The sequence below is a fragment of the Corvus kubaryi genome, unplaced genomic scaffold (assembly GCF_017639235.1).
Source record: "Corvus kubaryi isolate FWS band 111438036 unplaced genomic scaffold, C.kubaryi_AGA036_p1.0 37262, whole genome shotgun sequence".
Lineage (NCBI taxonomy): Eukaryota > Metazoa > Chordata > Aves > Passeriformes > Corvidae > Corvus > Corvus kubaryi.
This window is the reverse complement of record NW_024581078.1, coordinates 73,026-85,493: the sequence shown is the minus strand read 5'-3', so window position 1 is coordinate 85,493 and position 12,468 is coordinate 73,026. Positions and strand designations below refer to the sequence as shown.

At 40.9% G+C, this 12,468-nt stretch overlaps 1 protein-coding gene across 3 annotated transcripts in view; it reads right to left on the bottom strand.

The window, feature by feature from the left end:
* Window positions 1–12,468, bottom strand: part of EPS15L1 (epidermal growth factor receptor pathway substrate 15 like 1) — a 48,761-nt gene that overhangs the window by 8,118 nt on the left and 28,175 nt on the right. For 2 of the 3 annotated variants that reach the window (XM_042024320.1, XM_042024321.1), the window contains one exon: window positions 1,894–2,099. The exons of the other annotated variant lie outside the window; for it this stretch is intronic. In XM_042024320.1, the coding sequence (XP_041880254.1) occupies window positions 1,894–2,099 (206 nt within the window). The remainder of the gene's footprint in view (window positions 1–1,893; window positions 2,100–12,468) is intronic. 3 annotated transcript variants of the gene reach the window in all.

Sequence of the window (12,468 nt, the reverse complement as noted above, 5' to 3'; positions counted from 1 at the left end):
CTGATTATTCAGTCCTACATGACTCTGTTCTCAGATTCCATGGATTCGAAGTAGATGTCAAAAACCTTCTGTAAGTAAAACTGATTTTCATTTCCATTATGAACAAAGTTTCCCAGCCAAGAGGCAAAGAGAAGCACAGTATTCTCAATGACTTCAAGGTAACTGGTACATTTAAAACATCACACAGAAGGATTAAGAATTGTCAAGTGTAGCAGCAAAATTGCATTATAGGAAAGGAAAAACCCCCATAAATTGAGGAGAAAAGGGATGAAATCTCTGTCTTTTCAGCCAAATTCAGTCAACACTTCTTTTTTTCTTACAGGAGGAGAAATTAATTCAGAAAACTGATTTTAAAATTTATTTCATTTGATGAAATGCCATTTAACAGGAATCGTTAAGTGACTACTGCTCATTATCTCATTTTTCCTACTTTTCCTTATCTTCTAAAGTCAATCTGAGGTGAAAACCTGATGGCACAGCAAATGTGACCCTGGAGCACCCACCAGGATTGGGATCATAGATTTTGGTTAATCATTTGATACAATCACTCAGAGTAAACCACATTTTAACTTAAGAAATACAGTCTGGAAAGTAAGATGACAATAACTGGGTAACGGTCACTCCATTCCATCATTTGTCTTTCACTGCAGGAAGAAATTAGATGTTGTTGAAGAAACTTCAGATAAAGCAGGTTTCGTGTCTTATTTTTATTAAGAATGTCACCAGTTTGTATACAATCAGAATTTAACTGTGCAAATCCAACTAGCTGTGGTCAAACATACATCAAATCTTGAACTTGGACGTTTCGAAAGTGATAAATTAAAGCCCTGAGGCCAACTAAAGTCTGCACAGATGACCTCAGCTAACAATATCAAATAGGAAAGTGATACACATTTAATATTAAATAATAACCAGGAAAAAAACCCTGAAAACATTTAAAAGAAACAACCTGAAAGATTCAGCTTAAATATCTCCCCTTGTTGAACGCTGACCTGTGTCCAGCAGAGTTAAGGAACAGATTAAGTTCGCAACTTCACTGCGTGGCAACATGAGAGAACAAAAACATGTGAAAGGAGGAAGAAGCCTGAGGCTGGGGATGGAACAGATTCTATCCACTTATGGAAGCAATAAGAACCACACCACCACTGCATTTACCACGGTTCCCAATTTCAGCACTAAAACCAAAGGCTTTGGAAACCCCGACATTTTCAATGAATGGGGACCTGGCTTTGTTTTCAAACTTTCTGGGACTGTCTTTTGGAGTGCAGTGTGGACCCTTCTATCTTGGTTCTACAAAACCATTTTGTTTTCTTTGTCTTTTCTACAACATCAGTAACAGGAACAAAATTCAACAGCTAAATTTTCAATCTCTCTCTCATCTGTGTCTCTCTATGACCACATTCCATCATATACAGCAAACATCGCAACAAATTTGTCAGAACTTTCTCCACAAACAGTTACAAGTACTTTTTAGAAACTTTCCCTTTAAGGATTTGCTTCTCAGGATATGGTGAAATTGCTATAGAAACGTTTTCATCAATTGTTTTTGAGTCTTTACATCATTGGCTCCCAAAAATCCGTTTACAAAATAGCCTCCATGCAACAAAAACAATACACAGATTCTGCTACAAAGAATTTGAGAGTAAAGGCACACTGTACTAAAATAACTTAAATGCAAGTAAACCCTTGAAAATTTAGTAGGAAACTTCTTTTTTATTGAAATAACGCCTTTTTATTACAGAAATATTAATACAAAAACAATGAGGACAGCATGAAGGTACTGAGAGACAGAAGCCAGGGAACAGTAGGTTTGCAGGTAAGACAAAAACCCAACAGAGATTGCTGCAAGCAGAGCAGAAAGTGGTTTGCTCAGAGACAAGGAACTTAACTTACAGAGCTGAAGTCTGCAAACCCCAAGGAAGAGTCTTTAGAAGTTTTACTTGAAGAGGAGGGAGCAAATGGATCTTTTCCACTAAATGGGTCCCCAAACCCCTTTTTACTTTGAAACAGGTCACTGCTGCCAGCCCCAAATGGCTGGAATGGATCATGGGGCTTGGAAAAATCTGCAGACCCAAGGTGGCTTACAGGAGTACTTTTACCTGGAAAGTTTAGGAAAAAAAAACAAAAGGAGAAAAAGAGAAGTTACTTACCATGGACAATGCAAAGCCCTGAAATCGGAAACTGTGCTGATACACTTTAGCATCATCCATCCTTCCTGGGGTGGGTGAAAATTTAACCAAATATAATGGTATTCATTTCCCAATGCAAATAATCTAAAACAGTTGTTTTATTTAAATGGATTTATTTATCTCATACATACCAAAATATTAATACCATCAAGATTTTAAATGATGAAACCCATTTTAAAGACATTTGGTCAGAAAAATTTGACAAGTATGACTTTGATTTTCCAGGATTAGAGATATTTCAAGTTTGGTATTATACAGAAGACAAAATACGTAAAAACATGTATCACTAAAGATAAGTCATGTTAAATAGGATTAAAGAGTAACTTAGCCATCACTTTACAGAATGCCTGCATTCTACGTTTTTTCCTGGAACCGTTTATCCTTCTACCACCACATATGCAAAGAAAAAGAGGCTGATTAGAAATCACTTTGCTCTGGGGTGTTTGCTCCACAACCCACCTTTTGTAGGTGACTGCTCTTATATTCCACCCCAACAACAAATGAAATCACAGGAATTATTGTGTATGCTCATAAATAATATGTGTATACTTCATACATTGCAATTAAAGCCTCAATGGTTAGTTTTTAATTCCCCTTGCCAAAAGACTATTTTTGTGAGGTCGAATAATTAAACAGATAAATGTATTTCTCCCCTCCCCCCCAAAAAAAAGATTGCTGACAAATACTCATCCAGCTTCCAGGGAAAATACTCCTTGGATGAACATTGTTGATTGCAATGCGTACTTGATAAAGGAAAATCTAGAAACCTTCTTAAAATAAACAAATACTTACAACTTCCTGCATAATAACCTGAATTCCATACATTATTTGCAGTAATAGAGCTATCTGTTTCGAAACGTCCAATTCTTTAATTTAATAGGAATCTTATAATTTATTCCCATTATGATACACATACTAGGAAAGCACAGAGAAATGGGATCAACCCCCAAATTTCAGAGTGTACTTGGCACATCTAAGTCATAGCCTGGGAGCTTTTCAGAAAGTACTTTGATACATGCTCATGAATGTCATAAAATATGCTCAGATCTGTGGAAATACTTTCATCAAAGGGAAATAAAGATTAGCAAACTTGCACTAAGTAAATGACCTATCCAGCAACTTCCAGTAAATCCCAGCTCAGCCTCTCCTACCCCAGGGCCAGCCAAAAGGCCATCCTCCCTTGTACTCAGCTGGCCTCTATTCCCCAAAGTCAGAGGCACACATGGACAGGGAGCTGAAGGAGTTGGGTACACAGGGAACTGAGGGCATCAGGTTTACAGGGAGCTGAGGAAATCCCGCAGACTCTCATTAGTGCAGTGTCAACATCAGACTCTGATGCAATACAGGCACCACTGGCAGGCATCGAGCTGCAGAGAAAGTGGGAAGCAAGGAAGCCCCCAGCTGCACAAGCAAGCAGAGACATGGAAAACAAGGCACATGCAGTAAGAGACAGAACTGGATTTGTTTAGTCCTGAGGGGAACCTGAGTTTTGAGGGGAACCTGATCATAGTCCTGCAAGTCTTCCATCAGGAAAAAGGTGAATGGATTTAGACCTGACCAAAAGAGATTCACATCAGACAATCCACAGCATTTTTAAAACTTAAGGATACTCCAGACTGCCCAGGGAACTTATCACATTCATAGAATCACAGAACATCCTGAGTTGGAAGTGACCCACGCGGATCATCCAGTCCAACCCCTGGCCCTGCACAGGCACCACAACAGTCCTGCCCTGCACCTGAGAGCGTTGTCCACATGCTCCTTGAGCTCTGGTAGCCTTGGGGCCACAACCATTGCTCTGGAGAGCCATTTCATCAACACATCCATGAGGTTTAAGAAAGTTCCTAGAAACAACACAGGTTCAGCTGCCTTGAAGCTGGAAGATGAAGGAGATCTCTTAAAGCTCATCCCAGTACTCTTTTCCATGGTTCAGTACATGCTGCATCCTGGATAATGTATGTGACACAGGTACACAGATCCCCATGGTGGAAACCACCTGTGTGACTCCTAAAGAAGCAGATCAGGCCAGTGCTTTGTCCTTCATGGAAGGAAGTGACACAACATACAGGAAATTCTTCTCCTCCCAAGCATGGACCCTCCCTCACCCCCACTTGCCTTTCCAGAGGCCACGTTCTGCTCTCTGGAACGGAGTGTTGCACTCCCATCCTGCCCATCCCCGTGGCCTTCAGATCTCAACACTGCCACAGCCATCCCATGCCAGGGGACATACAAACCTGGCAAGGGATGAGCAACTCAGCATTTTGTATGTAATTCTCCACATGAAAGAGCAACTTATTTTAACTTGTTTTAAATCAGAGTCATAGAATCCCAAAATGGTTTGGGTTGGAAGGTACCTTAAGGCTCATCCAGTTCTAAGCCCCTGCCTTGGGCAGCGACATCTTCCACTAGACCAGGTTGCTCCAAGCTCCATCCAAACTGAGAATTAAAGTATCTGCATTTCCTATTTCTGGTCAAGGCAAAACAAGAGCCCTCTCCATTATTTCTCCTTCCTCTATTGCCAGTTACCAGCAAGGAAATTCCCCCTCATACCTCACCCTGTATCACCCAAAACCAATTTGGATTGATGGAGGCAAAACTGACCCATTTTAAAGCTGCCCTTTTCTTAGGTTAAATCTTCTGCTAGCGAAACCACTTTGTGGAATTGGTGACTGTTAACACAAATGCTGGGTTTGCAACGTATTTGTTCAGCAAGCCTGGTTTTTCTGGGTGGCCTGCTTAAGGTTTTGCACAAAGCCCCAGGTGGTTTTGAACCTGCACAGAGCATCGAGGTTTCTTGTGCTTCATCTTCACAAAAGATCACAACGAATCACTTTGCTGTAGAGGAAATGCCACCCTGTAATGAGAGTTATTGCTAATGATACTGAAAGCTTTCATTTTACACCCTGAGTGCCATTTTCTTCAGATTTTTTGATGTTAAAGAATAGAATAGGGTGATAATTTTTCTATTTTGAAAAAATTTTTAAAAAGTGAGAAGGAAACCCTTATGCAATCAAGTTTATCTTTTGCAGAGCCATTTTAAGGGCAGCACCTACTCTAAATACACCAACCTCAGCACTCAAAAGAGTCCTCAATGAGCCCCTAGAATCACAGAACCTCCCGAGCTGGAAGAGATCCACGAGGACCATCCAAGTCCAAATCAGTCTTTTAGTGCCCTTTGTACATAGCTTATGGTTTGCTTTATTCTGCCACACTCTGCAAACGTGGTCTTGAGAAGACCAAACATGGTCTTGGCAGAGTTTGTTTGGTTCAGTCAGATGTTCGAGTTTACACATTTACTAGCCATAAATTAGTAACAAAAACACCAGAATTATCTTTCTGATGTCTTTGCTGACTTACAGCAAGTCTCCCACTTAAGTACACAGGGCTTTTTGTAGTCCCGTGTTTAGTGGGTCAAAAACGTGGGTACAGGATTTCTACGATGTAAAGCAAAAGTACCCAAACCACATTAAAAGGTTACCAGCTGTACTGAAGGACATTGGCAAAATTGTAATACTGCAAAATGTAGTCATAACTGAGATTGCGTTAATCTTCCATTTGCTGGAAAATGTTGTATTTTTACATGACTCCGCTCATCATTCTGAGGTATGGCAGGCAAACAGTTTTAACCCTTATTCGATTTTTCTGCTAATAGTTGCAGGGGAAAAAAGTTCAGAAAAAAGCAAAACAGGTCCTATTCTGAAACCACAGCAGTTTCAGCAGTTACCCAAGTGGTGCACCCAAACCACACCGAGGACTCACTTCAGCAAAAAGAGATGATGAACAAAATGGTTTACCACAGCAAGTGCTGTTACTTAGAGTGAGCTCCACCCATACAAAGGGCTTATCTAATTTCATACCCCACAGCAAACCTGAGTTTGGAGGGCTGAGATCTATATTTCAAAGCTAATACAACCTCACTGGTAGAATGCAAGCACAAAATTTGTCTTACTGAATTACAAGATATTGACAACGAAGTGAACCATTTAGAGTTGTCTCAATATTCTATGCTTCAATGCTGGGCCCAACTTTCTGCACAGAGGAGGATCTTGCTGAATGATGAGAAGCAGCATTTTTCCTGCCTTTGAAGCCTGGATGGATCAGGCTCATGGGCAAACAGGACAGAGTGGAAATGACACAACTTTAAACTTTCACTAAACAAGGGCTCCTTTCCAGGAAACTTTCTAAACTGAAAAATATCCTTTAAGAAGTCAGAGTTGTGCTGCAGAGGGTAAGGAGTGATAGGGTGAGTTAAGTCCATACCTGTGATTATACCTGAACATACAATCCCAGGGTTTCCACCTCTCCTGTCTTTCACGTGGCAGAAGAAGTGTCAGGTGCCTCCCAGCACATCCTTCTCTTGGCAGTTTACCAAATTCACACCGAATTCCCAACTTACTCAGCATGTTTTCCACCATCCCGTTAGGATTATTCAGCTCCTCCAGCGATGCAGCGTAAAACCTTCATAAACTGAACTTTACAAACTCACAGAAAAATGATTACTAGTTTTCAAACTGTGCCTGAAGGTTAGTTACATTAAACCAAATTTTCTATAGAATACCCAGAGGTCTTTGTCTTCAACAGGGGCTATTTCTGCGCTGTATTTCAAACTCAACTATTTGATGATAATGTTCTTTGCAAAAAATCACAACATGTTTTTAGTAACAGAAGGGAGAAGTTTTCCCATGCAAAATCCCCTCAGAACTGTTTTTGCTTAATATTTGCAAAGTTTGCACCTTGAGTTCACTGAAAACTTTTGCTTAAGAGAAATATTCTGACAATCTACAAACTTCTTGAAAGGTGAGAAATCGTTACATGTTCAGCCCAACAATCTGCTCTGAAACGGCTTCTGAACAACCTCTTTCAACCATCAGTACTGAGATATCTTTACTGTGAGAGGTCAGCATAAACAAGAGAATCAAAGCGTGAATGGAATTTTTAGCTTGTGGCCAGGCAGGTGCTCCACCCATGAGTCACTTATCCTACACAACAAGGGATGCCTGTGTTCTACTGCAACTGTCAGGTCTTCTAGAAGGCATGAAAATAAAAACACTTTTCCTGTCAGTCACAACTTTGAGGCTGATTTTCTCACTCTTGGCTGCAGATGAGGGGAAAAAAATAAAGGTAAACAGGCACCATGGTACTTGTTAATAACTCTGGGTGCTTAAAAAGTTCTAAGGAAACAGGTGTGTGGTATCACGCAGAAGTAAACATCCCAACACTCCTGTGATCTCACAATGAGTAAAGAACAGAACTCTGTACACCCTGCTCTAGACCAAATGATTGATCCCCACAACTTCAATGAATCTACATAATTTAGAGTTAAATCTAAATTAAATCAAGGGAATTATTTTACATTATTTTTTGCTGATTAACACAATCCTTTCTTTTGTTGCTAACTCCTGATGACATCCATTATACCTAACATGGCTTCTTTCTTTTAAAATTTATCTAACTAAATACATAGAGCAAATTTCTACATGGGGACACTGTACATGGTGCAAATCAAAAAACAAAGGTCCACAAAAACGTAATGTGTTTAAACACTAAGTATTCACAAGGCATCACTTTCTTTCAAGAACTGAATTCAGTAAATGTACAAGACTAAGCATTCAGACTTTGGCTGCATTTTTAAGCAAGATACCGAACAAATTGTAAAATCTTAATTTTGGTCTAGTGAGACACTGAAGACACATCTTAGGCAAACGAACTACTAAAACCCATTTATATGTCCGACTCAAAAAGCAGCAAAGAAAGATCTAAGCCTTCTTTACCTCACTGGAAAGTGTCAGCATGAGGTCAATGTGCACTGACGGTGCTCTGGGGCTGCCTTAAAGATGAAAAATAAGTCTAAAATTGCAAAAACAGTCAAACCATAAAATGCCTTAAATTTAGAGAAGTGACACATACAAAAAAGAACTATATTTATCGTTGACATGAAGGAGGAGGAAGCATCAAACACAAAGGAAGGGAGCAGCAGAAGCTGCACAAACACTGCCTGCACTGCCCTGAGCTGGGCCAGCAGCTGTTACACACAGAAGGAGCAAGAGGCTTCTGAAATGGTCCCAGGGGTACAAAAGACACCTCCAAAGAGTGAATCTAAAACTTTCAGTTGGACAATCCTGGTCCAGGGAAACCTGGAATATGTCTGCATATGGGTGATTATCTGGGTATCTACTCACTACAGCATTGAGGTCAAAGTGCCAGCAGAAGACGCTCTTTCAGGATCCCTCCATAACCGTGAGCACTTGAGTGGGCCAATCTATCTGCAATTTTCCTTGCAAGCTCCCTGCACCACAGGAACAGAACAAAAAGATGTTCTGGGACTTGGCTGGTAATTTTTCTTGCACTTCTAGCTTCCCTGGGGCTGACAACAACCTTCTGCAACCACACTTCTAAGAATAGGCAAAGCATGGCCACCCCAAATTAGGGAATTAGTGTTTCTGTAGATGATGGATTACAGCATCCAGCGCAGCTGTAAGTTTTCAATTGGTTCAATAAACACAATATTAAGATCCTGAAGACCTGTTAAGCTCTTAAACCCCTGCCCCTTTTTATTTTTTTAAGCCACCAACAGGTTCAGATATCGTTTATCAACCAATTGGCAAGATGAAAAAACAGGAGTTGATCAGTCAGATTTTGCTTAAATCAGCCTTTTCTGTCTTTGTTGGTAGAACAACAAAATACACCTAGCAGTCTTGCAATTAGTGATTTGGTGAAATACTGAACCCTAATACCTTGACTGATTAAATTCATTATCAGTAACACCATTACTATTATTTTGTAATAATTTCTAGTCACTCATATTAAACACTGTGCAGACCTTTGTGCTTGCACTGAGGTCTGGAGCTCCACAGGACCAGGCCTCTCTGAGGGACCAGAGTCATGCTTCCTAACCCACAGCAGGCTACTGTCACCTATATTTTTCCAATACTTTAACATTTCAAAACCATAAAAAGTAATAAAAACACCGTGAGAACAGAACTGAAGCCCTTAACTCAAAAAAGTTAACACAGAGGTGTTAACCACTAACCTCTGAAATGCCAATATTCAGTTGCCATCACAGACCAGAGCTACAAAAAATAAATGGATCACAAAACAAAGCTGAAGTTTTTTGACAAACTCCCCATGTGCAGTCTGGAATAGTAATTTACCAATGTAAATTATTTTAATACCTGTATTTCAAATAGCAGCTAAATAACTCCACTAATTTATTTCTTATATAGGATGAATTCAATATGTTATTCCTTTAAATTTACTCAGAGTGGTTGTGGAGTGCTCATCCCTGGAACTGTTCAAGGCCAGTTTGGATGCGGTTTGAAACAACCTGGTCTAGTGGAAGGTGTTCCTGCCCAAGGCAGGGGTGGTTAGAACTGGATGGTCTTTAATGCCCCTTCCAACACGAATGAGTCTGAGATTCTATGATTCTATACATTCCAAGTTACATTGTATTTTTCTGCTATTTATATATTAGCACCCCAATGAAAAATGGAATTTTTTAAGTGCATTAAGCATTTAAGAAGTTCACTATTAATATAATATTCACTACCTCTATTAATCACTAATATACAATAACATAATATAAATTATAGCATTTACACAAGCTAAAAAAAGGTAGAGTGTTAAAGTAATTGAGTTTGTTAAAGAATCATTGCAAGAAAGCAGCACACTGAAATTGAAAAGCGTATTTTCTTCCTGTGTTTTTAGGACTTCCATTCTTTCAAGGTTAAAAGGGTGAAAACCACTATATGCAAGCAATAAAAATTTAGAAGAGGTCAAAGGTTTCACACTGCTCTGTGGTGAAGGTTCTTCCACTAATATCACAAAATCCCAGAATGGTTTGGGTGGGAAGGACCTTAAAGCTCATCCAGTAACAGCCCCTGCCACGGGCAGGGACACCTTCCACTAGACCAGGGTGCTCCAAGCCCTGTCCAGCCTGGCCTGGGACACTGCCAGGGATGGGGCAGCCACAGCTTCTCTGGGCAGCCTGTGCCAGGGCCTGACCACCCCCACAGGGAAGAATTTCTTTCCAACATCCCATCTAACCCTACTCTCTGTCAGTGTGACGCCATTCCCCCTTGTCCTGTCACTCCAGGCTCTTGTAAATAGTCTCTTTCCATCTTTCCTGTGGGCTCCCTTCAGGTACTGGAGTGCCACAGTTAGGTCACCCCAAAGATTTTCCTTTTCAGGTTGAACAATCCCAATTCTCTCAGCCTTTCCTCATAGCAGAGCTGCTCCATCCCTCTGATCATCTTTGTGCTTTGTGCAGACTCACTCCAACAGGTTCATGTCCCACCTCTGCTGGGCACCCAAGAGGTGGATACTTTTTTGGTCCTTGAGCTTGAGGACTCATCACAAAAGCTCTTCTTCCTGAGAGTCTCGACCTCTGCGTCTTGGGTGATTCTGAATGATTCAAGCGTCCTCCACTGCTCCTCAGTAAACACTGCCTGCCCACTATGCTCAAGTTTCTTTCTACATACTTCTCTTAACTTGGAATCATGTTTCTGCAGCAAGGTAAGAGTGCTGCCAATGCAAGTCATGGGTCACAGAGGGTGCCAGTTTGGACGCTTTAAGGTGACTTTTGCACGAGAAGCCATTTTGAACCTACTGCCAGTTCTAGGGTTCTCCATGCATCCGGAAATTTGGGTACTTCATCCATCACTCCTGGAATCAGGATTAAGGCAGAATCACATTCATCCAAGAACTTGTTGGTGGCAAAAAGTCTCTGAGCTTCTCTGGCAACCATGCGCACCTGGACCATCATTAGTTGAGCAGGGCCAGTAACATTTGTTTGGAGGATGCCAATTAGTACCTGGTGACACCAACTATATCCCATCATTTTAGTACCATGCAGGAATACTGAGTGGTGGATAAGGAGCACGGGTCACTGAATGCACCAGCAGCCTTAAAGGCATTAAACCATCTCTCTGGCATTTGGCTGTGTGAGTTAACTCTCCCATTCCTAAGGAGGCCTACAGGAACACTCAGTGGTAAAACCCAAGACAATGCAAAGCATCATTGGGAACTGATTGTATCCTACAACTTGGTGTGCCTTGTCCCATTGGAAGCCAGGTCACACACTCCTGTTGTGGTGCTAACTTTATGGGGAAGGAACTCTTGTGTCTGAAAGGGCCCACAAAAGGCAGGAACAGCATCACACAGTTCAATGCCTGTGTCTTCTCCTCACATCCTTAATGCACAGCATCAGTAAGGCAGGGCACTACCTTCTGTACTAGGAGGGGTCAAGTGTTGCTCGTCCTACCTAGGATATAGAGTTGCTTCCTTCAGGAACTCAAGGGCCTGACTAGGAGTCCAGAGCATAGAGAGTAATGTGTCAGATGCTTGTCAGTAGTGGTTAATCTCACTGGTTAACAGCGCTGCTATAACCGCAATGTGGAATGCATGGGGCTGCACTGAAAGGAAGTGGTAAGGGTGGGGCATAAGCACTAGGTCCCACGATCAAAGCACTAGAGCATTTTACTTATAACCCAATCACTGACACCCACACAGCAACTTCCTGTACTTTAAAAAAAAAAGAAAAAAAAAAATCTCTTTCTCTCGTTCTGTAATCAACAACTTTTACCTAGAAACTAGTTAGCAGCGAACTCTGACTGATTTCAATCTGCAGCTCACAGCAGAAAACATAATTTTTAATCTGTGAGAACTCACAAGAGCCATTTTAACTGACAGGTTTCAGTCTACCAGTTCTTTCAGACTTTTTATCGTTAATTACACACAAGTCCCATAAACCCCGAGAAGCTGCGTAAGAAATATAAAGTGACCAGAAGTCTGGTAGTGCTGAACACCACAGGCAGTCTTCTGCCAGAAAATAAAATGTACTTATAGATCTGCAAAACTCAGCTATACTTTAGGGGAGTTTGAGAAAATAATGTGCAGTGGAATGTAGACCCTTGCCACAGGGCACCTTTGTTTAAGAATGTTGAGATACTTCACTATTATTTGCTTTCTGTTTATCACAGCTCATTACACAAAGCACTGGAATTTCTTTGGTGCTTTTTGAGCATCATTCAAGATATAACCAATAAATACACAAAACATTCCACTCCTCTCCAAAGAAACCTGCAAGTTCTCCAGTAGCACCTGGTGAACATCAAATTACTCCAGCCAAGTCCTAGGGAAGCCCTACGAAACCTAATGTCCATTAGGAACTTCATGGATATGAATACCTTCCTGAAGAAAAATAACATGCACGCACTCTCTTGGGGATTTTCATTAGAAGAGTCTTGTCAGAAGAGCTAAAGAACTTTTTCTTGGCTGATCT